Genomic DNA, 27001 nt, shown 5'->3' with positions numbered 1-27001 from the left:
CCAGTGACCCAACAACTGTGAACTCTGAGCCACACTGGTTTCTCTCTGCTTTCCAGAAGGCCCCTCTCCTCTGTGGGAAGTGGGTCTATTATATTATCCCACAGCCTCCAAGATCTCTTACACAGACTTCGGTTTTCCCCAATGTATTAATGTTACAGGACTAGGCAGAAAAACCCACTGAATGCCCCGTAGGAGGGTAGTCCCTATAGATGAGGAATGGGGAATCTTAAATTCTGTTCTGTCCCTGAACCCCTTATTTTAACCACCCCATGCTTAAAGAATTTTCCATTTAAAAAAAAACTGAGGGAAGAAGGGTCCCCCAAAGAAGAAGGAATAGGAGGATAATAAATGGCTACAAAATTTGCAGATAAAATGTGTGGTACTTTAGGACTGACTGTGTAGGCAGCCAGGAGCAAGTAGTGATGTGCTCAGAAGCTCTTCTGAGTCAACTTGGGTGTCAGTCAGGACTCTTCCTGTGAGTCATAACTGAAAAGGAACTGATTGATTCATGAACTGCCAAGTCCATAGGTAGACTAGTTTCAAGTTCATCTGGATCCTGGAGTTCAAACAAGGCCATCACGATTCTCCCTTTATTTCCTAGACCTATTAATCTCTATATTGGCATGATTGTTTGGCAAAGATGTTTCCTTGGCAGCTCCTGACTTATGCCGGTCCTCACTGTCCAGGGTCCCAGCAGAGAGATCCTCTTTCCTGAAGTTACTATGAATAAGGATGGGGTATAGTGGAATTACATCAAGCATATATTTAAAGATTTTATTTATTTATTTTAAAGAGAGGCGTGCGTGCGAGTGGGGGTAGGAGTAGAGGGTGGGGGAGGCAGAGGGAGAGGGAGAGAGGATCTAAAGCATTCTCCACGCTCAGAGTGGAGCCCGACGTGGGGCTGCATCTCACAACGAGATCATGACCCAAGCTGAAACCAAGAGTTGGATGCTCAATCGACTGAGCTATCCAGACACCCCAAGCATATATTTAAATTTGAGCAAATTCACCTTTATGTTGATATCATCAGTGTACCTCTGTCTGCCCGTGATGCGCTCGTCATACTGTACCCCTACTTTACATATGTACTCTTTTTTGTATTCCGTCCACTCTGTCCATTCTCATATACGTATGTAAGTGTGTATGTGTGTTTGTGTATAATCATATATGCTGTATTTGAGAGCTGGTTTATGGGATGTTCAAGAGTAAATCTTAAATTTATAACCTAACCACCCCCTCAACCCCACTTTAAGTGTAGTTCCACCAGCCTACGTCATGTGCCCATCTCTTTGGCAGAACTGGTAGGCAGGGCCCACTCCACCAGAAAGGGACAGGGCAATTCTGTAAGGGGAAAAAAGTAGGTCTTTTACCAGAAAGGAAAAGACAGTAGGCAAACAAACCAATTATTAATTCATTCACTCAACAGGTATTTGTTGAGTGCCTACTATTTGTCTGGCATTCTTCTAGGTACTGGGCCTAGACCGGTGAACTTTACACAAAGGTTCTGCCTTCCTGGAGCTTACATTGTAGGGAGAGAGGCAGATAGTAAATATGTAAGCCAATAAAAATACACTGTGATCTCTGGCAGAGATGAGTGCTCTGAAGAAAAGACCATGGTAATCATCTTCATTTATGGATTAGGTGCTTTGACAGTGCAGGTAGAAGAAACAGAGGGCAGAGAATCTCCTCTTGTTCCCAGATTCTCTTTGAATTGATCCTTATAAGGTAAGAAGGATTTTGATAGGCAGGTCCTGTTGAGATGATCCCAAACATAAGAAAAAACCATGAGCCAAGCAAACATGTCAGTGGGATGAGGTAAGGTATGTTCTGAGAGTGGAAAGAGGTTTCCCATGACGGCTGCATGCAGACATGTGGAGGGGGGAGCTGGAAGGCTGGCAAGGCAAGTTGGGGTGAGACCAAGCGAGGATGTGGCTCACAGGCTAAGGAGTGGCATCACCAGGTCCATGGCTGAGAAAATTCCAGGCCACAGTGTGCAGGGCTAAGTAAGAAGGCAGAATCAAGGTAGGAAGGCCAGGTATAGGGCTCGACATAAAGGCTGTGCTCGGAATGGACAGGAATAGCAGAGACTTCAGAGGCAGAGTCCACAGGATTCGGGGACTTCCTCATTTCTAGTGCCCTGAAAGGGCTCCTTCACCATCCAAAATGAGACTGCTTTGGCAAGTCTGCTGATGTTTACAAACACAAGAGGCCTTTAGAAACAGGAAACATCTTGCAAAGATGGTTAATGTTGTTTCTTGAGGATAAAAATCTCACCATCTGCTAGTATATAGTGAGGAAAGTAACCACGCAAATCGCCGGGGGCAGATGGAATCCCCAGCAAGACTGGAAACGGTGACCCGCACCTCAAGTCCCGGGGCCTCCGAGAGTGCCATGCAGTCTCGGGAGGGATTCCTGGGAGGGATGGCCTTGCCTTCTGCACCACACTGATCAGCCTCCTTCTGCAATTACAGGCAACTTTGAAGTGGGGGTTCACATTGCGGATGTCAGCTATTTTGTTCCCGAGGGATCCCCCCTGGATAAAGTGGCTGCTGAGAGAGCTACAAGCGTTTACTTAGTTCAGAAGGTAAGTATCAGTCTCCAGTTTCTTGGATTGAAGGACATCCTATTTGGTCTCCTTCCTTTGTTTGTCTCTTTTTTTACCAAAAAAAGAAAAAAAAAAAGTCATGAGGAACAACAATCTTGTCTGAACATCTTTTCTCACATCCAATGAGATCTTTAAAAAAATGGTTTTGTCTCCCTACAATGTAAGCTCCAGCAAGTGTTTCCCCTCGGTGGTTGCATGTTTTCCTTATATATTCAAGAGGAACCATACCCTGGCAAGACACAGGGACCCGTCTCAGGTTTCAGACTGGCCCTGCCACCTGAGTAACTCAGGCAGGTGCTCATGTTCAGAAGGAAATGAGGGAAAGTAACTGCTTTCAAGCTGTTGTTCCAAAGCAGGGCTCAGCAAACTCGGCCCACACCAGCCACAGTTTTTATAAAGTGTTTTTGCAACACAGCCACGTGCTGTAATGTGGCATTTTAATGTCTATGGCATTGTCACAGTATGACAGAATGGAATGAAATGCTTTTGAGAAAAAGTTTCGACCCCTGTTCGAATCTGCTCCTGCCTTGCCCTCTACAAGATAACCTGGAATCTCAGAGATGGAAAAGGATTTCACCAGAGAAGATCTATAGATGACAAATACACATATGAAAAGATGCTCCACATCATACGTTATCAGGGAAATGTAAATTAAAATAACAGCGTGTCCTACCCAAAAAAACAGGGAACTCTTGGGTACCCATCAACTGCAGCTCGAACAAGTAAGTCGCGTGGGTTCACACCGTAGGACTAGAGAGCCCAAGTGGTGGGGGGGACTGCCCGTGATTCTTCATCTGGGTCCTGATTACATGAGCTTTCACTTAGTGAAAAGGTACAGACTTTCCCTTTATGACTTGTGCACTTGTGTGTGTGTGTATTATACTTAAATAAAACTGTTTTCGGGCGCCTGGGTGGCTCAGTGGTTAAGCAACTGCCTTCGGCTCAGGTCATGATCCCGGGGTCCTGGGATCGAGCCCCGCATCGGGCTCCCTGCTCGGCGGGAAGCCTGCTTCTCCCTCTCCCGCTCCCCCTGCTTGTGTTCCCTCTCTCGCTGTGTCTCTCTCTGTCAAATAAATAAAATCCTTAAAAAAAAAAAAATGTTTTCATTTTGAAGCTTTTTGGGCGATGACTTCCGCTCCGCTCTGGCTCCTCTTCGTGTAGGTACCCGGCCTTCGCAGGAAAGGAACAGCTCAAAAGCCAGCCCCTCACTCACAGCTGAGCTCCTGAGAACAGGGCTCTGAGATTTGTACATCGTTTACACTTAACATAACCTCAGGTTAAAGATACCCCGTCCATACCTCCTGCCCCAAAAATGGAGTTGGCCAGCTCTGGCCTTTGCCTGGCCCAAGGCCTCTGAGGGAAGGGAGATCAGACTCCAAAATCCCTTATATCTACAAAACTGTGATGTTATGAGGAAAAGAGAAACAGAAGTGACAATCTCTTAGACTTTCAAGACCACAGAAAGTGAATACATGTGAATTGTTCTCCCCGTGTAGAAAAGTTTAACTCTGTTCTTCAGATTCAAATATTTAAGAATTCTAGACACAATTAGAGGCTCTTCTAAGCAGGTGGTTTTCTCTTATCTAGCTGTTGCATTCTCCTTTTATAACCAGGAATTACATTTCAAAATCAGAAAATGGAAAAATAAAATCGGGTTAAAAAACGAAGCACATTTCCTTTCCTCTTCTCTTCTCTTTGTTTTCGTGATTGTCGCAGTTCTAGAATTTCTCCTCAGGACTGCAGAGTTGGGGCTCTGCTCCTGAGCTCTGAAAAGTGCGGGAGCTGGATGGAGGAGGGGCCCATGTGTCCCCGAGTGGCTGTGGGCCCCTTCTGCCCGCCTCGGCCCCCAGCTTGGCTGGAGCGAGTGACGCCAGCCCACAACCTTGGACAGCAGCAGCTGTGCATTCTGGTTCCTTTGAACCACGGCTCTGACCTTTCTTGCTACTCATTTTTGTTTCTTAAAGGACTGTGGCCAGGAACTTTGCTGTTTTCACTTTACTTTGCCTATAAAGGTCTTCTTAAAAGCTGGATGAGCTGCTTACCTCTTCCTCCAGATTCTCTGCTTTCTCATTTGGCAGAATCATTTCTCCCAACTTTATCAGATGGGGGAAGGCGTGTGTGCGTTGGGGGTGGGGGGCCGGGTGGTTTCCCACCTAGAGGGACTGTGGCACCGATTTCTTTTCATTCAGTGCTACTGGCTTATACGTAGCTGATACCAGAATTACAGTCAAAGCTTGATTTGGGGAATTATCCCATAGATCAGGACTATACAATAATATACAAATTTGGACCCGATGTTGGGTCAAATTCCGTTTTACTGTCTTTAAAATGAAATTCTTTTTGTTGGGATTTTACTCACAGTAGTAAGTATTTGGTTATTCTCATTAACAATAGAGTATACTCAGGAGGAAATATAAATTGAAATATTGTCCATTTAAGTCCCATGAAAAGGACACACTTTTTCTTTTTGACAAAAATTAGGCATCTGTTCATTTAACTGACTGAGGCACCCAGGTGCACCTAGGCATATCTGTTTGTTAAGGGGACAAGTGTCTACCTGAGTTTAGGCCTGTCCTTCTCAGAGGGATGTGACATCTACCCAGTAAATGTCTCCTGTCTTCCCTGAGAGGGAAATACGATGAAATTGTAAAATGTAAGGTAATTTTTAAAAAATAAGTGAATTAAGTTTTAAAAGTAAAAGAAACCCTAAACAGTTGAAATCTAAAGCTAAATTGTTTGCCTGTTGGCCCCAGCACCCGTGTTATTTTAGGTGTGAAACAGCTCAAATGAAAGTTCGCCCATAAATCTCTACGATATTTTATTGGTACTGCTTTATAATAGAGATCAAAGATTGGGATTGGAAGCCTGTCTTAACGTGGAGTCCAAAGAGTTTTAAGATGTTCCTTTCTGACCCCAGCAGGTTGTCAAGAGTGTTGATGTTTTGTTAATGTCCGACCGTGTAGCAAGGAGTTGATCAAATTCGGAATTCATGGAAGTGTTGATATGAAAAAGAAAACTCTTTAAACAGAGATATTGGCTGGCAAATGAATTATCTGTTTCCTTTTAAGTGGTTTCAGTGTGCGAGTGGAGGGCTAGCTGAACCTTACTGTTAAAACCTTGAAGTCCTCAGAGAAAAGGAGAAAAACTCCCTAAGTTCTCAGGCTCTGACAGCCAATGAGCTCTGAGGGTGTGAGGGAGTCTGTGAGCCAGTGAAGGCCTGGGCTGAAAGGGGCAGAGGAGGCCCCTGCTGCAGCTCCGGGCTGGGTCGCTGACATCTGGCTCCCCTGAGCTTTGGAAACCCCCACCCCCCACCCCCCGTCGCTGCTAGTCCCTCCTGATCCTCTTTGCACGGATGATTGATTCTTCCCCTCTGTGGCCCTTTCCGTTGGTCACAGGGCTGTCCTGGCTAACCCGTTGCTGAACTTGGCCAGCCTGCGCGCTGTGGCTTTAGCAGATGTTTCTGCTCTCTGAGGCTAATATAAGATTTTATAGTCCTGTTGGTACCCCCACCCAGCTGCCTTGGGCAGTGGCGTATTTACCTAAATGATCCGTTTCTCTCAACTCTCCCAAGCTCTAGTCCAGAATGCTTAGAAAGTCGGTGTCCTGTCACCATGTCCCTTTTTTCCATGACCAGCTTTTAAGCCGTGCCCTGACCCAACTTTGATGCTGGCCCGAAACATGCTTTAGGAGATGAAGCTCCCTTTAAGCCCCTTTCCTTTCCTCTCCTGCTGCCTGAAGGGCTGTCCGTCTTCATCCAGTTCCTATTTGCTGAGGACCAGCTGTGTACCAGGTGGCAGGTGCGTGAAGATGAGAGAGATGCTGATCTTGCCCCGGGAAGTCAGAGGAGGTGGGCACGTAACAAACACAGTACACGGGGCCACCTGCAGTTACAGAAGTACTCCCAAGGTGAGGGAGTGTTCAGGAGGAGAGACAAGTTGTAGCTGCCTGGGTTGGCGGTAAGAGAGGAGCTTCCACAAGAGCCAAGATGGCTTCACAAAGCAATGGATTTTTGAGCAGTGTTTCAAATTTTGAGTCGAAAATTTCTAGGTAGACACGTGAGTGGAGAGGGCATTCCAGGCAGTGGCTCAAAAAAGCATGGAACATTCAAGGAACGGTTTATAGTTTGGAATGGCTGGGGTATAAAGTGCAGGAGGAGCCAAAAGATGAAGTTACAAAGAGAGGCCTAGAGTGGCAAGCTAAGGAGCGTGGACTTCATCTTCAGGACAAGTAGGGAAGGGACATGGTCTCCTTTGTCTCAAGTAGAAAATCACCTTAGCAGTCATGTGGTTGAAGAAGAGTGAGGCCAGAGGGAGGAAAATTGTTATCAGTACCAGGGCCCTTTCCCTCAACCCTGGCCCCTTGAGGCTTTGAATAACCACCCCAAAATACACAGGGATTTTTTCTCACAGAATTTTAGGAGAGTTTATCAACATGCTGGTGTTCAGCTGGACCCCAGGAGAACTAGCGCCATTGATGTCTTCAGCCTGGTGCTAAAATGGACATTCTGAGCAAGAAGCCCCCAGCTGCATCCCCTCCCTGTCTAGCAATGCATATCACACAACAAAGAGTCCGACTAGGCAAATAGGGCAAGTTGGCTTCCCCCTGTTGTCTTTGCTTTCTCTTTGGAGATAGGGTCTGGAGGCCCTCTGCCAGCTTCTCATTGAGAGCTCTTGGCCACTGTTGACCTTTGGCCACAGATCATGGAGGGTCCAGACTTTACTGGAGACCTCTCCACTCCATTGAAGGTGTTTAGACCCTCCCACATTAGCAGGACAAGCAAAGAAATCACCTTGGGAATTCAGTTCATCGGCTATTGGAAAGATAAAGGCCATGTGTCCTACTGTAAATGGGATTGCAAATTATCATTGGGTGGAAAAGAGTAAGAAGATGCAGAAGGCTGGAGAATAATAAGGAAATCTGACCCAGAAAAATTTCTACTCCAGAACTCCGCTGCTGGTTTAGGAGACTATTAGAATATAACCCAAGAGAGATGAGTATGTCCATACTTGAAGATGGAGACGAGAGAAGACTCATTTGAGAGAGATTTAGTTGTAAAACCTACAGAACCTGGGAACTGATTGGATATAGCAGAGGGAGGAGAGTGGAGAAATCACAAAATAACACCCAGTTGTGTTCTGTGGGAGGGGTGTGTGTATGTGTGTGTGGTTTGTTGTTGTTTGCTTGCTTGTTGAACTGGTAACAGGGTGCTGCTCTTAACAGAGATAAGAAATATGTCATAGCAACAGGTGCAGGAAAAAAAATGCTGAACTTTGTGTTCTTCATGCAAAGTTGGAAGTATGCATGGGACATCCAAATCAAGATGTCCGGAGGGCAGAGTAATAAAAGGATCTGGAGTTACAAGGAGAGGCAGAGCTGGAAATGAGTGTGGATGGGACTCGTGGATCAGTGGGAGTGCAACCCCAGGAGTGACGGAGGCCCCGGGGAGCATGTGCAGGGAGAAGAAAGGGGAGCAGGCGGCAGAGGGTGAGAGCACTAACGTTTAAGGAGCCAGCCGAGGAAAGGGTCCAGTAAGGACCAATGCAGTGGGAGTCTGAGAGTGTCCATCTGTGTTTCAAAAAATATGTGTACCCATAACATGTAATGTTTTACCTGACGTATGGTCATTTATGAGTGCACAGAAACAAGACAAAGGTTCTGTTCCGACATGTTAACATTGTTTCTTCTAAGGCATGGGGCCTCACAATTTTTACATTCTCATGTTTTGGTTTGTTATCACCTAAAATTTCTACCACAAACATGTAATTTTTGTAATTTAAAAAGGTCATATTGAGGGGCACCCAGCTGGCTCAGTTGGTAGAGCGTGCAACTCTTGATCTCAGGGTCATAAGTTTGAGCCCCATGTTGGATGTAGAGATATCTTTAAAAAATAAGTTAATAAAAATTAAAATGTCATATTGAATTGAGAAGTGAAAGGAAAGTGTGAATGAAAATAGGAAGCATGAACTATTTTGAGAACCTTAGTGACGTGAAGGGGGACCCCCAGAGTGGGAGAGGGGAGTGTTGTTTCTGGTTCCTAAGAATGGGAGACTGACCCTATGGTCTCCGGGAAAGACAGTGCAGAAGAACATGCAGCTACTCTAGAAGAGCTTTGGCAGGGAGGGATCAAAGCTCAGACAGGAGGCCAGGCTTTGCACAGGGAGGACACTTGAGCTCTCAGGGGGACTGAGGTGGGGTGTTGGGAGAAAGGGGCTTGAGGAAGGGGCTGGAACGATGCTTGGGAGGGGTTGAGTCCGATGGTCTCTGTTTTCTCTGTGAAGATGAGTTGAGGTTATCTGCTGAGAGCTGGGGGAAGGCAGCTGGGTAGGAGGTTTGAGGAGAGTTAAGAGAGTCTTGGGGGGCGCCTGGGTCGCTCAGTCGTTAAGCATCTGCCTTCGGCTCAGGTCATGATCCCCGGGGTCCTGGGATCAAGCCCCGCATCGGGCTCCCTGCTCTGCGGGAAGCCTGCTTCTCCCTCTCCCACTTCCCCCCTGCTTGTGTTCCCTCTCTCGCTGTGTCTCTCTCTGTCAGGTAAATAAATAAAATCTTTAAAAAAAAAAAAGAGAGAGTCTTGGAATGGAGTCGAAGGGCCTGGAGGAAAGAACCAGCCCCAGACAAGGGGAAGGACTGCCAGCCTCCACTGACGTAGGAGCTGAGCCTGGCTTAGTGACCTGATCCGGTGACCGGCTGTCACTGCTCAGCTGCAAATTACAAACGCAGGAAAGGCACATCGTGAGACGGACCATGGGGCTCTAGAGTTGGGACAGTGAAAGTAGGGGACTTCGAGAACTTTGAGGGACTTATCCACGGACTCTATACCTTGGGATGAAGCTAATGAGGGCAACCATCCAGGGGTCAGGGGATGCATAAGTGGTCACACGACGCTAATGACAGCCAGCAGTTTCTCAGCCCCGGACAGACCTGTCTTCTCTTTCCCACTTGTTGGTTGTGTTCCGCGCTCATCACCCCTGCCTCCGAGTCTCCCCGGGGTGCTGGGGCAGACGTCCCGTAGCTGCCGAGCATGTGTGAGCCACATGCTGTGTCCAGGTGGGGCTCCCCTGGAAGTCACAGCCCTCCTCCCGTGGGGATCCCTGCCATGCTGCAGACTTGACACACGTGCTATGGGACACGGAGGGACACGGAGCACTTTCCCAGGGAGCCCGGCAGAAAGCAGGCCCGACTGATGAGAGCGGTGACGTGCCACACCATAGATGTGATGGTAACATCTTCGTTCCTTCACCTTTGAAAGAGAAATAACCGTCTATTGATAAAACTGTATGGACATAAAGACTGTTTTCTCTGAATACCATCTGACTTCTGCCCCGAGATCTGGTGAAAGTTTATTCAAAGGAATACCCTTTAAAAATTAAAGATAATTATACTACTTGAAAATGTCTTAATGTTTAGCTTCTTCATGAGCACTTAGGGTCTTGGACATCTGGATATTAAAATATCCTCATATGATACAAGGTACCAAGCAGTGTTTATAACCTGGGCAGCCACTGAGTGCGCCCGTAGTTCTTAGGAGAGAATAGTCAAAACAGTTTATCTTATACTTAAAATACTAGCTGCTTGTGAAATTCTTATGTACGATGTTTAAATAGAAGCCCACCATGTATTTCATAAAATGTTTTATGTGATGCAATAAATAACAAACACAGAAAGAGAAAGTGATTCATTCCCTGGGCAGAAGTCAGTCATTTGCAGACAGAGTGCCTGCCCTGTATCAGGTGCTAGGTGGAGAGACAGGAACAAGAGCTTGTCCTCGTTCCTGAGGATTCTATGGTGTAGTGGAGGGGAGAGGCACATAAAGAAGTGATTCGGGGGTGTTAAGAACCATAGAAGTGTCAGGAAAGAGCTGGGGGGATGGAGTAAATGACTGTTTAGGACTGCCTCAAATCCTTTTTGAAAGAACAAAGGTGGGTGGGGAAAGTATTCAGAACACAGTACATCCTCCCCTGGGGGAATCTGGAGAAGCCTTTGAGGGATGATGAAGAGCCGAATCTTCAAGGATGTGCAGAAGTTGGCCAGATGCAAAACATCCAGAAAGATGTCCCAGAGAGAGAGAGAACTATCTTGGCAAGAGCTAGAGCAGTTACAGGGCTGGCAGGCGAAGGGTGTGCCATGAGCAGCCCGGCTGAAGGGGAAGGCCAAACCAGGTGACCCAAGGACCTGGGAGACCTGGGGACGGCCAGCAAGCTGACTTGTATTGAGCATCTTCAGTGTTGTTTTGCCAGTAAGAAAACTAGGCTCAGAATTACACTAGCTTGCCCAAATTGTACAGGATTAGACCTCAAGTCCGTCTGGCTTCAGATCCTTTGCTCTTTTTCTTGCATCATGCTGCTGATGAGTATGGACTTCACTCTATTGGTTGCTGGTCTTTAGACCTTTTTTTAATGGTAAAGGCCTTTTGGCAAATAAAATCTTAAGCCCAGACTCTAATATATAAGAACAGATCAGGTTATATTTCATTAGCTTAAATTTCTTTCGTATTTAAAATGCGTAACTTATGAGATCAATTCATGAAAGCAGTGGTTTTCTTTTTAATAAGCTCTTTCTTTTTGGAATCATTTTAAACTTAACAGAAAAGTTGCAAAGACAGTACAAAGAGGTCCCACATACCCTACACCCAGTTCCCTCAGTGTTAACATCTTACAGTATCCTAGGACATTTGTCCTAACCAAGAAGCTGATATTAGAACATTACTCTTAACTACAATCCATACCTTATTTGGATTTCACCTGCTTTTCCACTAATGTCTTCTTTCAGGGTCCAGTCCAGGATAGCACATTGCATTCAGTTGCAATGACTTTCTTTTGCCAAACACTAAAACAGGAAGCCAGGAATTGCATTACATTCTCCTACACTCAGCTTTGTGATTCACAATGAGATAGTTCCTTGAACACTTTGAAGAAACTCTAGCTATATGTAAAGAGGTATGAAGTCCTGGACTACAAGCATGCAGGGTGAGTAGCCTACTACCAAAATACAATTGGTATAATTACCAGATAATGCAGCCCAGAGAAGAAGCCAAGAATGCACGCCCCACAAATTTGATTTAGTCTCTTAGCTTGGGCTGTCATACAGTATGCTAGAGACTGGGCAGCTTAAACAACAGACATTTCTTTTTTCACAGTTCTAGAAGATAGAGGTCCTAGATGAAGGTCCCAGCCAGTTTAGTTCCCAGTGAGGACTCTCTTCCTGGCTGGTAGATGGCCGAGTCCTCACATGGCCTTTTTTCTTTGTCTGTGCAGGGCAGGGAGAGGGGAGTTACTCTCTCTGTCGGATCAGCACCCCACCCTTAGGACTTCATTTAGCCTTAATTACCTCCTAAAGACCCTACCTCCAATGCAGTGACATTGAGGGTTAGGGGTCCCCCAAAGGAATTTGGGGGGAGGGGAGACAATTCAATCCGTAGCACAATCCAAAAGCTGAAATGATAGGAAATATTTACAATTCAGTCACGAGACAGTATGGTATGGAGACTTCCTCCATTTTGCACCATACGTTTACACAAGTGACGTATTATTTGGTAAGACACTTGATACTTGCAAGACAGTGTTAAATATAGAGATCATATTTTAACACTCATTAAATAAGTTGAAGAAAATGTAGTGTCATCTGAACAGATGGTGCAAAAGCAATGGTAAGAAAAAAATTTCAAAAGTGATTGTGTTATAAAAGCTGTTAGCAAAAGTTTTCAGGTGGTCATTGAATTTTACATAGGTGTTAAAAAGAAATCTCGCATCCTTCAGAATAATGCCAAGTAATGCCATACAGTTATAAATTATTTGTTACTGGTGTGGGCTGTGAGTTCTAGAATTTACTTTTCCATATGAAATGTTATTTACTGTATTGAAACAGAGTACAGGTACCTTCACACAGAGTAAGAAACCACTAGGACTTATTTTGCTTTTGCTGATAAATAAACTTAACTGGATAACTTTACCTCAGCTAGTACAGAGTTACCTCTCTTGCCTACTACCTCTCAGTTACTTAAGGCAGGGTTAAGTGTTAGCTGAGTTACCTGTACTTGATACTGTGAATCGAGGAGTCCACAGCCAGTGTGTTGAATAAAGGGCTATGACTGTGGCTGTTTTTAGTTTGGGAGCAGAGTGAATGATAATGCTGTTAATCAAGAAAAGTGCAGAAGAAGGAATAGATTTAAAGGGAGGAGTGAGTCTGAGGTATCTTCAGGACACCCAGGTAGAGATACAGTCTTCATCTTGGGAACTTTAGAGAAAACAGGTAGCATTCTGGGATAGCTTTGAAGTCATCATTTGAAAGTAAGTTGAAGAGAAGTTTTTTTTTTTTTTTTAGTGAAAGAAGGTAAACCAGTGGATCAGTTTATTATAGACTAGAAAGATCAATAAAGGGAAGAAATAATTTAGGTTTAAAGAACTGTATGAGTGACTAGTTGACCACAGTGTTCCTCTAGGAAACATGTGATATTTTATTGGAGTATCCTGTTAATGTTCCAACAAGCAATTTGGTCAGTTGTGATATTTTCAATCACTAAAGTGTTGATTCTGCAATTTTACTGTAATAAAACCCCATCATGAGTTTACACTCAGCAGTGGGGTTCTTTTATCTATCCCAACTTTATTGGCAAATCATTGACAAATATAGTTGTATGTATTGCAGGTGTACAATGTGATGATTTGAGACACGTGTACATTGTGAAATGATTGCCAACATGAAGGTAGTGAACACTTCCATCACCTCACACAGTTAGCTCTCTTGTGTGTGTGTGGTGAAATGCTTAAGATTTACTGTCAGCAAATTTCAGGTGTACAACACCCTATTATTAACTGTAGTCACCATGCTGTACCTTAGATCCTCAGGACTGATTCATCTTATAACTGAAAGTATGTGCCATTTGACCTACATCTCCCCATTTTTCCTCCCCCCTGGCCACTGCCATGTAAGTGATACTATACAGTATTTGAGTTCCTCTGTTTGGCTTATTTCCCTTTGTAGGATGCTCTCCCAGGTTCATCCGTGTTGTCACAAATGGCAGGATGTCCTTCTTCTTTATGGATAATAATATTCCATAGTATATGTGTATATACACATTTTCTTTATCCATTCATCTGTCAACAGATGTGTATGTTGTTTCCATGTCTTGCTATGTTGAGTAATGCTGCAGTGAACATGAGAGCACAGATATCCCTTCAAAGTACTGATTCCCTTTCCTTGGGATATATACCCAGAAGTGGGATTGCTGGATGAAATGGTAATTCCATTTTTAATTTTTTGAGGGACCTCTATACTATTTTCCATTATGGCTACACCAATTTACAGTCCCCGCAACATTGTACAAGTGTTCTCTCTTCTCCACATCCTCACCAACATTTTTTATTTCTTGTCTTTTTGGTAATAACCATTCTAACAGATCTGAGATGATTTAGAAACTAAGAAAGCAATCCCAGTTATACTAGCACCAAAAACAATAAAATACTTAGGAATACATTTAATCAAGGGGTGAAAGACCTATACACTGAAAACTATAAGACATCGATGAAAGAAATTGACAAAGGCACAAATAAGTGTAAAGATAGACACCCTGTGTTCTTGGATTGCAAGAATTAATATTGTTAAAATGCCCGTGCTACCCCAAGTTATCTACAGAGTCAGTGTAATCTCTATCAAAATTCCAATAGCATTTTTCACAAAAACAGAAAAATCTATCCTAAAATTCATATATGGAACCACAAAAGCTAGCCCTGACCAGCTAAAGCTATCTTGAGATAGAAGACAAAACTGGAGGCACCACACTTTTGATTTCAAACTATGTTACAAAGCTATAATAATCAAAGCAGTATGGTACCAACATAAAAACAGACACACAAACCAATAGAACAGAATAGACAGCTCGAAATAACCCCATGTGTATATGGCCAACTAATCTTTGACGGTCCCTAGGGAAAGGACGGTCTCTCCAATAAATGGTGTTGGGAAAACTGACAGCCACATGCAAAGAATGAAACTGGACCCCTGTCTTACACCACACACACAAATTAGCTTGAATTAAAGACTTAAGTATAAGACGTTGGGTTCTTAAGTATATAGTTCAACCGGAATAGTTATACCCAAAAGTACAAGTCATTCTTGACTCTAGAGCTTTGGTCTTAGTATAGAGTAAAAAGTCATTTTTCATTGCTGTGATGTATTTTTTCCCTGTTACCAATTCTTCTCACCTTTCCAGTTCACATTCCCATTTCTCTAGAAGCTCTTGGAAAAAGTACCAGATAGCCTGGTCTTTCTGCAGTCTTTGGGGAAAAAAGCTGCCTCCATCTTCAGCTTGCTCCGGAAGCTCAAGCTGTTCACCAAAACTCTGCCCTCTGGGCTGCTCCCAAGCCTGTGGTAAACTCCTGCAGATTGTAGGAAGGTGCTCACGGGCCACTTCTCTGTTTGCAGGTCGTCCCCATGCTTCCCAGGCTGCTGTGCGAGGAGCTGTGCAGCCTCCATCCCATGACCGACAAGCTGACCTTCTCTGTGATCTGGACGCTAACCCCGGAGGGCAAGGTAACAACTTACACCCATGACCATTTCATTCAGTGAGTCCCCGTTAATCACTCACTGTGTGCCTGGGGCCAAGCTGGAGTCCCGTGGTGGGAGGATGAGGGCCACTGTAGGGGCAGCTCCCGCAGGGAAGAACAGAAAAGAGCCCCCTGCCTCTGAAGAGCTGTCAGTCCATTTAGAAGGCCAGACTGACCCTAAGCAATTAGAAACAAGTTATTTGTTTCTTATCTTTTATCAGGTGAAGGAAGAAATTGTGTAAGCAAAGTCAAGTGGGGAGGCTTAGTGCAGGAGATAAGATGGACATGAAGACAAATGTGGCTTGGCAGGGGCAGGAGGAACATCCTGAGAGGACATCTGGGGAAAGGGTTGTGAGTTTGGGTAGGCGGGGTGGAATCAAACTGGAAGCAGCCTCAAATGCCAGTCACAAATGAATTCTGGGTGTTAGCGTTCCTCTGCAGTGTCGTGAGAAAGGTGACATTTTAGGAAGATTAGTGCCCCAGCGTTGTGCAGGTGACCTGGTGGTTTGAAGATGAATTAAATTGGCACAAGATAATGCCATAATCAAGACCCACTGGATTAAGAACAGAAAGGAGAAGAATGTCAGCAGGCATTCCCTAAAGATAGGGCCTAAATAAGACAGATAAATAGAACATAACTCCAGGAAAAACTAGTCTCCTCCCCACAAGCAGAAACAACCCTAAACATGCAAAAATAAGGCAACAATGAAGTAAGATGCGGCATTCAGTGGAATGTGATGCAGTTACTAAAGCTGTGACAGAGACCATGTGAGAACATAGGAAATGTTTATGCTGTGATATTAAATGGAAGTAAAAAGAAGATATTGAATTATAAAGAGGTTCCAAATAAAGATGGAGGATCAAATACCCACATTTACTTTCATTCCCTCCCAAAACCTCACTAAAACAACAGCAAAGAGATTTTTTTTAAAGACATAAACCCACAAGGACAAAGAGAATGGGAGAGCAGACAACAGCAACAAAATTTTGGAAGCTGGAAGCAAATGGATGAGTGGTAACTGACTTAGCAGTACTGAGAAAGCTGAATCCTGAGCCAGCGATGGAGAAAGCCAAGAAACAATCCGATTTTACATAGCAGAACCCTAAAGAAATTCAGAAATCAATGGCACCAGGTAACTCCACAAAGTGGGGGAGAGGTGGGTGAAGAGGAAACTGATTGTATTGGTCGAAAATTTGTTTAGAAAGATCGCCCCTCCCATAAGTTGGAAGAACACCAGAAATCTATTCCATGGACTGGATATCAAGTGAAAAATGTCTGATAGAGGACACCGAACACACTTGATGGTCGTGGTCCCTTGGGAGAGGTTGAGTGAGTGCTGGCATCCTGAATGTTGAAAATCCCAGCTTTCTTTTCCAACCAAGCCCAGAATTCTGGTTGCCAAGCCTTACACCCTCAAGTCAGGAGATGAGAAACTCTTTTTTTGAGGAATCTGAGTGTGAAGGAGATTTAAAGATCAGAACCTTGGGGGCTTCCTCACCAATAGCCCAGCTGCGTCTCCCTGCAGGAAAGCCTAGAGGCAGGAAGCTCCACCAACAAAAGCAGAGCTTTGAGGGATTTCACTAAAAATCAGCATTTTAGTATTTCACTTCCATGTATAAAGAGCCAACTGAGGGTCACCTGGGTGGCTCAGTCGGTGGAACGTGCGATTCTTGATCTTGGGGTCATAAGTTCAAGCCCCACATTGGGTGAAGAGATTACTTAAAAAAAGAGAGGGGGGGGCATCTGGGTGGCTCAGTCGATGAAGTGTCTGCCTTCGGCTCAGGTCATGATCCCAGGGTCTTGGGATCGAGCCCCGCATCAGGCTCCTTGCTCAGTGGGGAGTCTGCTCTCCCTCTGCCCCTCCCCCTCACTCGTGCTCTCTCTCTCTCAAATAAATAAATAAAATTTAAAAAAAGAGAGAGAGAAACAAGACCAAAGCCTCTGCCAAGAAATAGAAAAACCAAACAAACAGGAAAAAGCAACTAAGGCAAAACAGACTCTACAGGGAAAAGAAACTGTCATTTATATCCCATGAGAATTTTTTTTTAAGAAATTATATCATAAGATCTAGATACAAAAGAAACAGGGCTGGGGGGCAGGAAGGAAGAGCTCATGAAAATTTAAAACATGATAGAAGAAATGAAGACTCAAGATAAGAGTTGAGGAATTGTCCCAGAAAGATATAGAACAGATAAGAAAATAAGAGAACTAGTCTAGGATATCCAATATCTGTTCAGTGAACATTCCAGAAATAGAGAACAGTCGAAATAGAGGGGGAAGAAATGATCAACAAAATAATTCAAGGAAATGTCCCTTTACCAGAGGATGTGACTTTCCAGAGTGAAAGAACCCAGTGCCCTAGCACCATGGTGGCTATGCATCGTCTCCAGGCCACGATGTCATAAAATTTGAGAGCACCAAGGACAAAGGAAAGATCCTCCTAGCTTCTAAGAAGGAAAAAAAAAAATCATACAGTATATCAGGACTGAGAATACCTTCAGACTATTTTTCTATTATAACCCTAGAAGCTAGATGGCAATGAAACAAAGCTTCCTGGTTTCCAAAAAACTGATTTCTGTGCAAAAAATCTGTACCCCGCTAAGCTCTCAATAAAATGTGTGAGTAGGAAAGGACATTTTCAGACATGCAAGGCCTCAAAAAAAAAAAAAAAAGTACCTCTCCTATACCCTTTCTGAGGAAGCTACCAGAAGATGTGCTTCACCAAAATGAAAGAGTAAATCAGGAAGGAGGAAGACCTAAGATTCAGGGAGCTAATAAACCAAGGAAAGCAGTGAAAGAATCACCTCGATCACAGATTGGGAAACTTTTTCTGTAAAGAATAGCACTTTCTTTTTTTTTAGCTTTTAGGCCATTCAGTCCCTGTCACAACTACTCAACTCTGCTGTTGTGGTGCAAAAGCAGACAATACGTAAATGAAAGAGCATGGCTGTGGTCTAGTAAAACTTTACTTAAAAAATAGGTGGCTGTCACTGGGTGATGGGCATTAAGGAGGGCACGTGATGGAATGAGCACTGGGTGTTATATGCAACTGATGAATCACTAAACTCTACCTCTGAAACTAATAATACACTATATGTTCATTAAATTGAATTTAAATTAAAAAGTAAAATAGGTTGCAGGCTGGATTTGACCCATGGGCCATAATTGGCTGACACCTGTAGATGATGGTGAAGAAAGCCCCCAGGGCACCAGTCCTACGAACGTATAGAAAATAGTCGATCCAGATTGCAGCAGGCCAGAAGGCTCTAGGAGAGATGTCTTTAAGAAAATGAAGTGGTTAAAACATCTATGTGTCTGAATTTCTTGAGAAATGATTTAGACCAGCAGTTACAGAACTTTCTAGTCCCAGGACTTGTGACACTAAAAAAATCTTTGATGACCTCAAAGTGCTTTTGTTCATATGAATTTACTGTTTATCCTATTACAAATTAAAACTAATAAAAACTTTAAGCATTTACTTATTTAAATTAAAGTAATAATAATAAGCCCAGTCCATTATGTTAACATAAATAACACTTTATGAAAAATAATTACATTTTCTAAAATTTAGGAGAGAAGCTTGTTTTATATTTTCGTAAATCTTCTTCATGTCTGTACTAAAGACATTAAACCAGGTTATCATATATGCTTTTTTTTTTTTTTTAAGATTTTAATTATTTATTTGACAGAGAGAGACACAACGAGAGAGGGAACACAAGCAGGGGCAGAAGGAGAGGGAGAAGCAGGCTTCCCGCTGAGCAGGGAGCCCGATGCGGGGCTCCATCCCAGGACCCTGGGATCATGACCTGAGCCGAAGGCAGACACTTAACGCCTGAGCCACCCAGGCGCCCCTATGCTTCTATATTCAATCTGTTAGGATAAGTTATTTTGGTTGAATTACGTATGTGAAGAAAATCCAGCTTCAGACAGATACATCGTTGGGAAAGAAAGGTGTATTTTAATCGCTTTTTCAGATAATTGTGGATATTTGTCCTTGTACTACACCAGGATTTGGCAGTTTCTTAAAAATTAGTTCCAATCTAGAATCTGAGACTGTATCTGCTACAGACTAATTTCTGTACCCCCAAAATTCATTTGTTAAAGCTCTAACGCCCTCAATGTGTATTTGGAGGTAGAGCCTATAGGGAGATACTTAAGGTTAAATGAGTTCATAAGGATGGGGCCTTGATCTGATAGAATTAATGTCTTTATAAGAAGAGACCAGAGAGCTTGCTCTCTCTCCCTGCCATGTGAGGACACAGTGGGAAGGTGATCTTCCTGAAAGCCAGGAAGAGAGCCTCTCTCACCAGGAACCAAACTGGCCTTCCCAGCCTTTAGAACTGTGAGAAATCAGTGTCTGTTGTTTCAGCCCCCCTGACTGGGGTATTTTGTTAAGGCAGCCCTAGTAGACTAAGACAATATCAACTGAACTTTTTTTCACTGGGTTACAGTAAAATCTGTCTTCTACTTTAAATGGATCTTTTACCCATGCAATGATTTTTTTTTTTATCATGCACTTAGAAAGTTTACATCATTTAGAAAATATTGGCTCATTATGCTGATCTTCTAAATATAAACATTTTTCATTATATGATATCAAAAAATCACATTGGTAAATATCACTGCTGATCTTAGACAAGTCTTTAAGTATAAGGAAACACATATCATGTGTCAGATACAAAGTTTCCAAAATTCTAATTTTTGTGAAAGCTCAAATTGTATCATGGGCAATAAATAATGTCAGTTGTTTTCCTCGAAGTGCCAAAGTAAAAATAGTGTTCTGTAAAAAAAAGCAGTCAGTTTAGCTTACAGCTCAAAGTTACATGAATGCTTTTCTTCAAGACGACCATCATACTTCAGCAAGCAGCGTAAGTGAAGAAGACAAGGACTCAAGGATTGAGACATAATAAAACTAAAAACTTTTACTGCGTCATCAAGAACATTCTGAAGCGAGCTAGCTTTTTTGTTGCTGTGAGCGAGGTGGTGGAGAGTACCCCGGCCCCTGATGTTGTTTTGCTGTTGCCTGATTCATGCCAAAGCGGTTGCACTTTGCCCCACCAGTGCTTCTGTTCTGCGAGGGTAAATGTCAGCACGTGGAAAAGGACAAAGAATGCCTTAGTATTATTATGAAAATAGCACTGACCTCATAGGTCCCTGAAAGGGTCTCAGGAACCCCCAGGAGGCCACGGACTGTACTTTAAGAACCACTGTTTTAGACAGTCGGTGGAAAGTTTGGGGTGGATTCATGTACATAGAATACAGAAAAACTAAGCAAATGAAGACAAGATAGTTATTAATTCTAGTGAAAATAAAAAAGTGTAGGAAAGAACAGTCACACTTAGTATGTATGTAACCATAATAGTTAATTCTGATAGTGATAATGTAACCATTGGGAGGATGAGGGCCTGGAATGGTTATGTGTGTTTGTTGGGGGAAGGGAGTGCATGTGGAAAGAAAAATAAATTCTCTTCTGCTATAGTGAAAAGTTTTGAATAATGCCTAAAATTGAAAAACCAGAGGTAGTCATCAAGCAGGCTGTCTAGAAAGATGGAAGTAAACAGCAACATAACCTGCTGGAAGAGGTGAAAGAAGTACCCTTGGAGAGGAAAGAGACAGAGGGCTGCTGGTTTTCATAACAAGCCTTGAACACTATTTGTCTGCTTGAACTATGGATACTTTAACTTTTCAATTTTTACTTTGAAAAATTTCAGATATGCATGAAGGTAAAGAAAATAGCACAATAAACCCACCATCCCTATCTCCCAGATTCACTACTGGCAACCTTTTCTCTCTCTCTAAAGTATTTTAAAACAAACCAGAGACATCATGTCATTTCACTCATATTTTGATATGTGACTTAAAAATTTGGACGTATTCGGGGCACCTGGGTGGCTCAGTCGTTAAGCGTCTGCCTTCGGCTCAGGTCATGATCCCAGGATCCTGGGATCGAGCCCCACATCGGGCTCCCTGCTCAGCAGGGATCCTGCTTCTCCGTCTCGCTCTGCCTCTCCCATACGCTTGTTCTCTCTCTCAATAAAATCTTTAAAAAAAAATTTGGACATATTCTTACATAACAACAATGCTGTTAGCACACCTAACAATTAATACTGATGCCTTGGTTCGTCCACAACCCAGTCCATAATTACATTCCCCCGATTGTCTCCAACTGATTTGTCGGAACTGGAAGCAAAACAAGTTACACACGTTACGTTTGGTTTTTACCACTCCTAAATATCTGATAATAAGTTCCTTTTTGAGTCAAGAAGCAAATATGATCTGAGATACACAGGGAATTGTGAAGACAGTAGGCCAACAATCATATTTTGGTGGGGGTGGGAACATGGGAAAAAGAAATGAATGGAAAAAGATCAGAAGGACATAAAATAGAATGCCAATAGTGCTTGTATTTGGGTAGTAAGAGTCTGAGTAATTTTTTCTACTTTTTTTGTATTTTCTAATGTTTTTTGAAAACATGTATTAGTTTTATATTTTTATAAATGCTTATTTTTGCAAAAGTTGAAATAGAAAATAAAAGCCCATAGAAGAAAACTGACTTGAGTCAACAGAAAAAAACTTTGAATCTGAATTACGCCTGCTGGCATCAACCCAAGAAATAAAAAGCCGCCTGATCTAATGAGCCACTAAATGTGAGGGTCATAAAAGAAGCACTCAAGAGAGGCGAACTCTGAGAACTCCACTGGTCTTCAAGGTTTCTGTTGGAGGCAGTGTCTAGTGAGCAAGCCTTCTGGCATGTGAGGGGCTGGAGAGCAGGTGTGAAGTGGGCATGGGGTCCAGGAGGGCACCAGATCAAGCCTCCACCAAACCAAGTCAAGGAGGAAGTTCAAGGATTTGGGCTAGGGACCAACATGGAGCAAGACCCACTGGCCACACCCTGCACAGACCAAGAGACCACGTGGTGGGGGGGCCTGGTGGGTTGGTTGTCCGGAGATGTAGTGTCGCATGAGTACCTCTTACAGTCAAGGTGCATGAAATGAGATGTCAGACACCAGACTCATGTCCAGGGGGTGGGGCCTGTTCAAGACCCTGGCAAGGAAAGCCTGAATTAAGTGGGGAGGGGGGCGGCGGGTGCAGGGAGCAGGCGGGAGGGTCAGGGAGCCGGAGGAGGCCATTGAGGAGGGAGGTGGCCCCACATCAAGAACCCGAGTAAATGAGGAGAGTGGCCAGAGCCTGAGGCTGGATCTGTATGTGGTGGTGGCCGCTCGAGGGTAATGGCCTTAGAAGGAGCCAGCGTAGGGCCACCAGCAGCATGCTGCTGCTTCTACATGGCCACCAGCCTCACCTGGAGTTGAAGTGGAGAAGGTCTTGCATTTTTCCTTAGTCTACTAGAATGTCTTACTTTCTGGAGCAGGCATGACCAGCTATAGAAAGGCCATTCTAACTTTCTTCGAACACCCACTAGATTTTTTTAAAAGAGCCACTAGAAAAATCCTGGTCGTCTATGCTTTCATTAAGCCAAAGCCCAGATATTGAGGTCAATAAACTCTGAAGGGTCTTTTTTTTGGCACATTTCTCACATATTGGTGGTGAGAGCATGTCTCTGATTTCGACATTTATATTGTCGTGAGAGAAAACAAACCCAGTGACATCTTGTGCTTTGTAAGCTCCAGCTCATACCACGAAACCACTTTAACCATGTGAGACCAGTGACCTCGTGCTCTCCCGAACGCCTCCAGCACTTCTATGTCACTCGGCACTAAGACCCTGCAAACAGACACCATGTCCTGTGTGCCCCACTCATCAGACGACAGCTTCGTTTGAAGTCACCTTTGTAAAAACACCAGTGTTGTGCTTTAAAGATGTCATAAGCAATAATTAGGCTTGATTACTGAGTCCTTAGACCTTAGAACCATGAAACCTCAGGGTCAAAGGTCAGAATAAGAAAGGAAGGGTCTCACAATGACAGTAGCGATCCACAGCTTGCATCTCCCACCGCGTCCCTGCCATGTGCCATCTGGCTCAGCCGGACTGCGGGAGTATGCGCCAGAAGTTGCTTATTTCAACTTCAATCAAGGGCAACCTCATTTCAGCCATTTATGCTGGCCAAAACCCAGAAGGTCATTATTGACTTTGGTCTTTCTCTCACCCCTCACATCTAGTCTACCAATAAATCACCTCAGCTTTGCCTTCTAACTGCCTCCAGAATCTGCCCCCCTTCCTTACCGCTGCAAGCCCTGTCACCTGGGGCCAAGCTGCCATCCCCCACCTGGACCGCAGCGGCCTCCTAACTGTCCTCCTCGCCTCGGCTGCCCCACTTCATCTCCTCTACACAGCAGTCAGAGCGATTCTTCTGAGTCAGACATTAGGTCGTGTCTCTCCTTTTCAGAAACTCTGCAGTCTCTCATTCAGAATAAAATCTAAAAAAGTCTTTACAACGGGATTTTTTTTCCTGTTACTTTCTCCCTGTCTTCTCTGCTAGAAATGCATGGACTACAAAGTCATCTTGGGACTAGAGTCTCTTCTCATTTCCTGGAGCATCTTTGCTCACATGGGAAAAGCTGGCTTTTATTATAAAACTGACCTCTCCGCTAGGTAGCCGCTCCCCACCCCAGCTTCCATGACCTGACTGCAGTTGAGAGAATCACACTTCCCAAACTGCCATGTGAGAGCAGGCATCAGGTCTCTGCCCATTCCCGGTAGTTCTAGAAAAATCTGTCCAGGCCCTGCCTGATGCACCCATTTGGAACGTTGGACATTGTGGGAGCACCGTGGTGTCTACCAGTTAGGCTGCTACTTGGGAATCCTTTTATTTACTACTTACATCGCTGAATAACCTTTATTTGTGGCCCTAACCTTCCACTGTGCCTTGCACTCCTCTTCCCTCAAGATCCACCATTTCCTCAGGTGACTTTCAATTCTCCCTGGGAACCAGAGGGACCAGCTACTGGATCTGCTGAAGCCCCCCTTCAGAGAGTGACAGTCCCTCTCCGCCTTCCCTCATCTTTTCCCTTCTCTTCATGCAGTAAAACATGCGCCCATTCCAACCTGGGTTTAAGGCTTGTGTTGTCTAGATCCTTTAATGGAGTCGGCATCCTCTGAGCCACTCGGTCTCTCAATCTCCAGCTTGCTTCACACCAGCCACATCCATTCTGAGTGCTCACGGCTCTCCCTTCGCCAGCTGTCTCTAATCGGTCCTCTCTCTTCTGTTCCCACAGTCGCCGCCCCGCTCAAGTCCTTGCCTTCCTCCCTTAGGATGTTGGGAGACTCTCTTCATGGCTCTCCATTCCATTTCCCCAGTGCTGTTAGGTGACCTTCCAGAAGGTGAATCTGGTCCCATCACTCTGTTGCTCAGCATGCTCTCACAGCATGGTGGTGGGCTAGGATTACTCCCAGAAGTCCAGTCTCCAGAGCATGATGTGCATAGACCTCCACCAACTCTTCCCCCATTTTGTGACCGTGTGCTGCCCATCCTCCCTTTGCCTCTACTCTTGCCACTGAAGGGTTCGTTTGGCCTAAAAATTGCCACACTCCTGAGACCTTGCATATGCTTTCCCCTCTTCCTAGCATGTCCTTCCCCTCACCTCTACCAGTACCAATCCTACTTACCTCTGAGATCCATCTAAAATGCCACTTCTTCCACGAAACCATTATTAGTCCTTCATTCATTCATTTGGTAAAGACTCACTGAATATTTGCTCTGTTTGGATATGACACAGGTATTGAAGATACAGGAATTAAATATGCACCAAAATAGAAACAGTAGTTATCTCCTGATGGTGCATTTATAGGAGATTTCTTTTTCTTCTCCACTTCCCACCTGTATTTTTTTTTTTAAGTTTTCTATGATTAATGCATATTACCACTGTAGTGAGAGAAGAGTGAGAATCACTTTGAGATTTTTCCTCCTGTTTTCTTTTAATAACCAGATAAGAGATACTGGAATATGTTTGTAGGCTATAGGGGAAGGCGAATAGAAAAGGAGATGTTGAAAATGAGGAAAGAAGGAACAGATTTTTGGAGTCAGGTCACAAAGGACTGGGAGGCTCAGGACCCAACCTCAGGTCAGGGATTAGCCCTCAGTAGGAGGAGAGGACCCCTAGCACTCCCAGCCCAGAGGGAGTGAAGAGTGGGGACCCCTGGAAAGTCTGGGAAGGTGCTCAGATGGGAGAACCCCCACCTTCCCTCAGAATCCGTTCTCCCATCTTTCCACCCCTGCAGCGCCTGTCCCCTGCACTTGCGAGCCATTTGTGCACAGATCTGTTGTCCTTCTAGATCTTAAACCCTTGTAAACAGAGCCCACTCCTAATTTGGTAATCTCCTCCCCACACAGCACAGTGCCACGTATGCTCAAAAATGATTTCATAAAGTGAATTGCATACCTGTTTTCACAGTCCTTTGTTTATTTAGTCTGCTTAATTGGACTGATGTTCCCCTGGGTGAGACATTTTCATCTGCAGCAGCCTTCCTAGCACTCCTGAGCGGTGTCCTGGGAGCTGAGGAGGGCTTCACATGACTCATGTCGTTGGCAAAGCCACGCCACCCGCTTCCCCACGCGGACCCCTCCACAGGCTCTCGCCCCCACCGCTCCCCATGCTCACCCTGCCCCTGCTGCCCCAGCTGCCACCTGCGGGAATCCTGTGAAACTAGAAACAGAAAATGGCGTGCGCGTCCTGGGCCATCATGGTGTGTGCAGCAAGCCCGCAGAGCTGGGGTTCATGCACAGTGTCGTGTCACCTGGGGCTTCGGTTACCGGTAAAGAAACACATTGTTGGGTTTTGTGTTTCATCCTTAGACCCTGCAGTGGAAATCTTGCCCCAGTAGCTCCCAGTGAGAGACAAAAGCTTCCAAGGCTGATTCTGAGAATAAAAGAAAAGTTCCCCGAATATCCATCTTTAGTCCTTAGTGGAGGCAGGGGCAGAATTGTTTTATGTCAGGCCTGTAGGAACAACCCAAGACCAAAGGAGCCTTTGGAAAAACTCTGCTGTGTTCTCGGGGCCTCTCGTGTCCCAGTTTGCTAATGAAGGCATCGGGCAATTAGAGGCTTACCTAAGGTCACTTCAGGGTAACAGCAGACTAAATTGTGAGCACAGGCTTTGCTGTGAATCCTTGGGACTAAAGTAAGAATACAAAACAAAATATTTTCAAGAAATAAAAAACAAAACCAAAAAAGACATTTATCATTTATAAGGCTGCCATGCAAAGAGCTAAAAATTAATTTTAATCAGCTTGTCTCATGCATTTTGATGTTATTAATAGTGTATTTGATTTAAATCTAAAGATTTAGGGGGTGCCTGGGTGGCTCAGTCGGTCAAGCGTCTGCCTTCGGCTCAGGTCATGATCCCAGGGTGCTGGGATGGAGCCCCACATCGGGCTCCTTGCTCGGTGGGGAGCCTGCTTCTCCCTCTCCCTCTGTCTGCTGCTCCCCTGCTTGTACTCTCTCTCTCTCTCTGTAAAATAAATAAATAAAATCTTTTAAAAATTTAAAAAAAAATAAATCTATTAAAAAAAAATTTAAAGATTTGGGCCCAAGGGTTAGTAAACGATACAACGGGTCACTGTGGTAGGTGTCTTTAAAGGACCTCTGTTTTTGAGAGCTGGGCCAGGTTGGTCTTGTTGAAAGGCTGGAGCTGAGTGAATGAAAGTCAGAAGTTTGTTATTTTGTATTTCCTGGGTCTGTCTGAACCCAGTCCTCAGAAGCCTCCCTCCCTTGCTCTCCTACACTTTCTTCCCTCTCCCTCCACCTCCAGCTTCCTTCCACACCGCCCTTAGGCCTCCCAGCCTCTTGGAACTGTCTGAGGTAAAGAGAACCCTTTTCAAGGACTGCTCAGGTGTGGTGCCGTCCACCTCTGTCATAGGAATGGAATTCTTATCTCCTAACCACATCCGGGTCTTCAAGTT

General features: G+C 44.3%; 1 protein-coding gene across 3 annotated transcripts in view; it reads left to right on the top strand.

Annotated features, from left to right (window-relative positions):
- DIS3L2 (DIS3 like 3'-5' exoribonuclease 2) overlaps positions 1-27001 on the top strand; it is a 346894-nt gene that overhangs the window by 235684 nt on the left and 84209 nt on the right. For all 3 annotated transcript variants that reach the window (XM_032399177.1, XM_032399039.1, XM_032399109.1), the window contains 2 exons: positions 2472-2584; positions 15023-15130. In XM_032399177.1, coding sequence (XP_032255068.1) covers positions 2472-2584; positions 15023-15130 — 221 coding nt within the window. The remainder of the gene's footprint in view (positions 1-2471; positions 2585-15022; positions 15131-27001) is intronic.

Source organism: Phoca vitulina, unplaced genomic scaffold, assembly GCF_004348235.1.
Source record: "Phoca vitulina isolate PV1807 unplaced genomic scaffold, GSC_HSeal_1.0 scaffold1, whole genome shotgun sequence".
Classification (NCBI taxonomy): Eukaryota; Metazoa; Chordata; class Mammalia; order Carnivora; family Phocidae; genus Phoca; species Phoca vitulina.
This window is presented reverse-complemented; position numbering and strand designations above follow the sequence as displayed.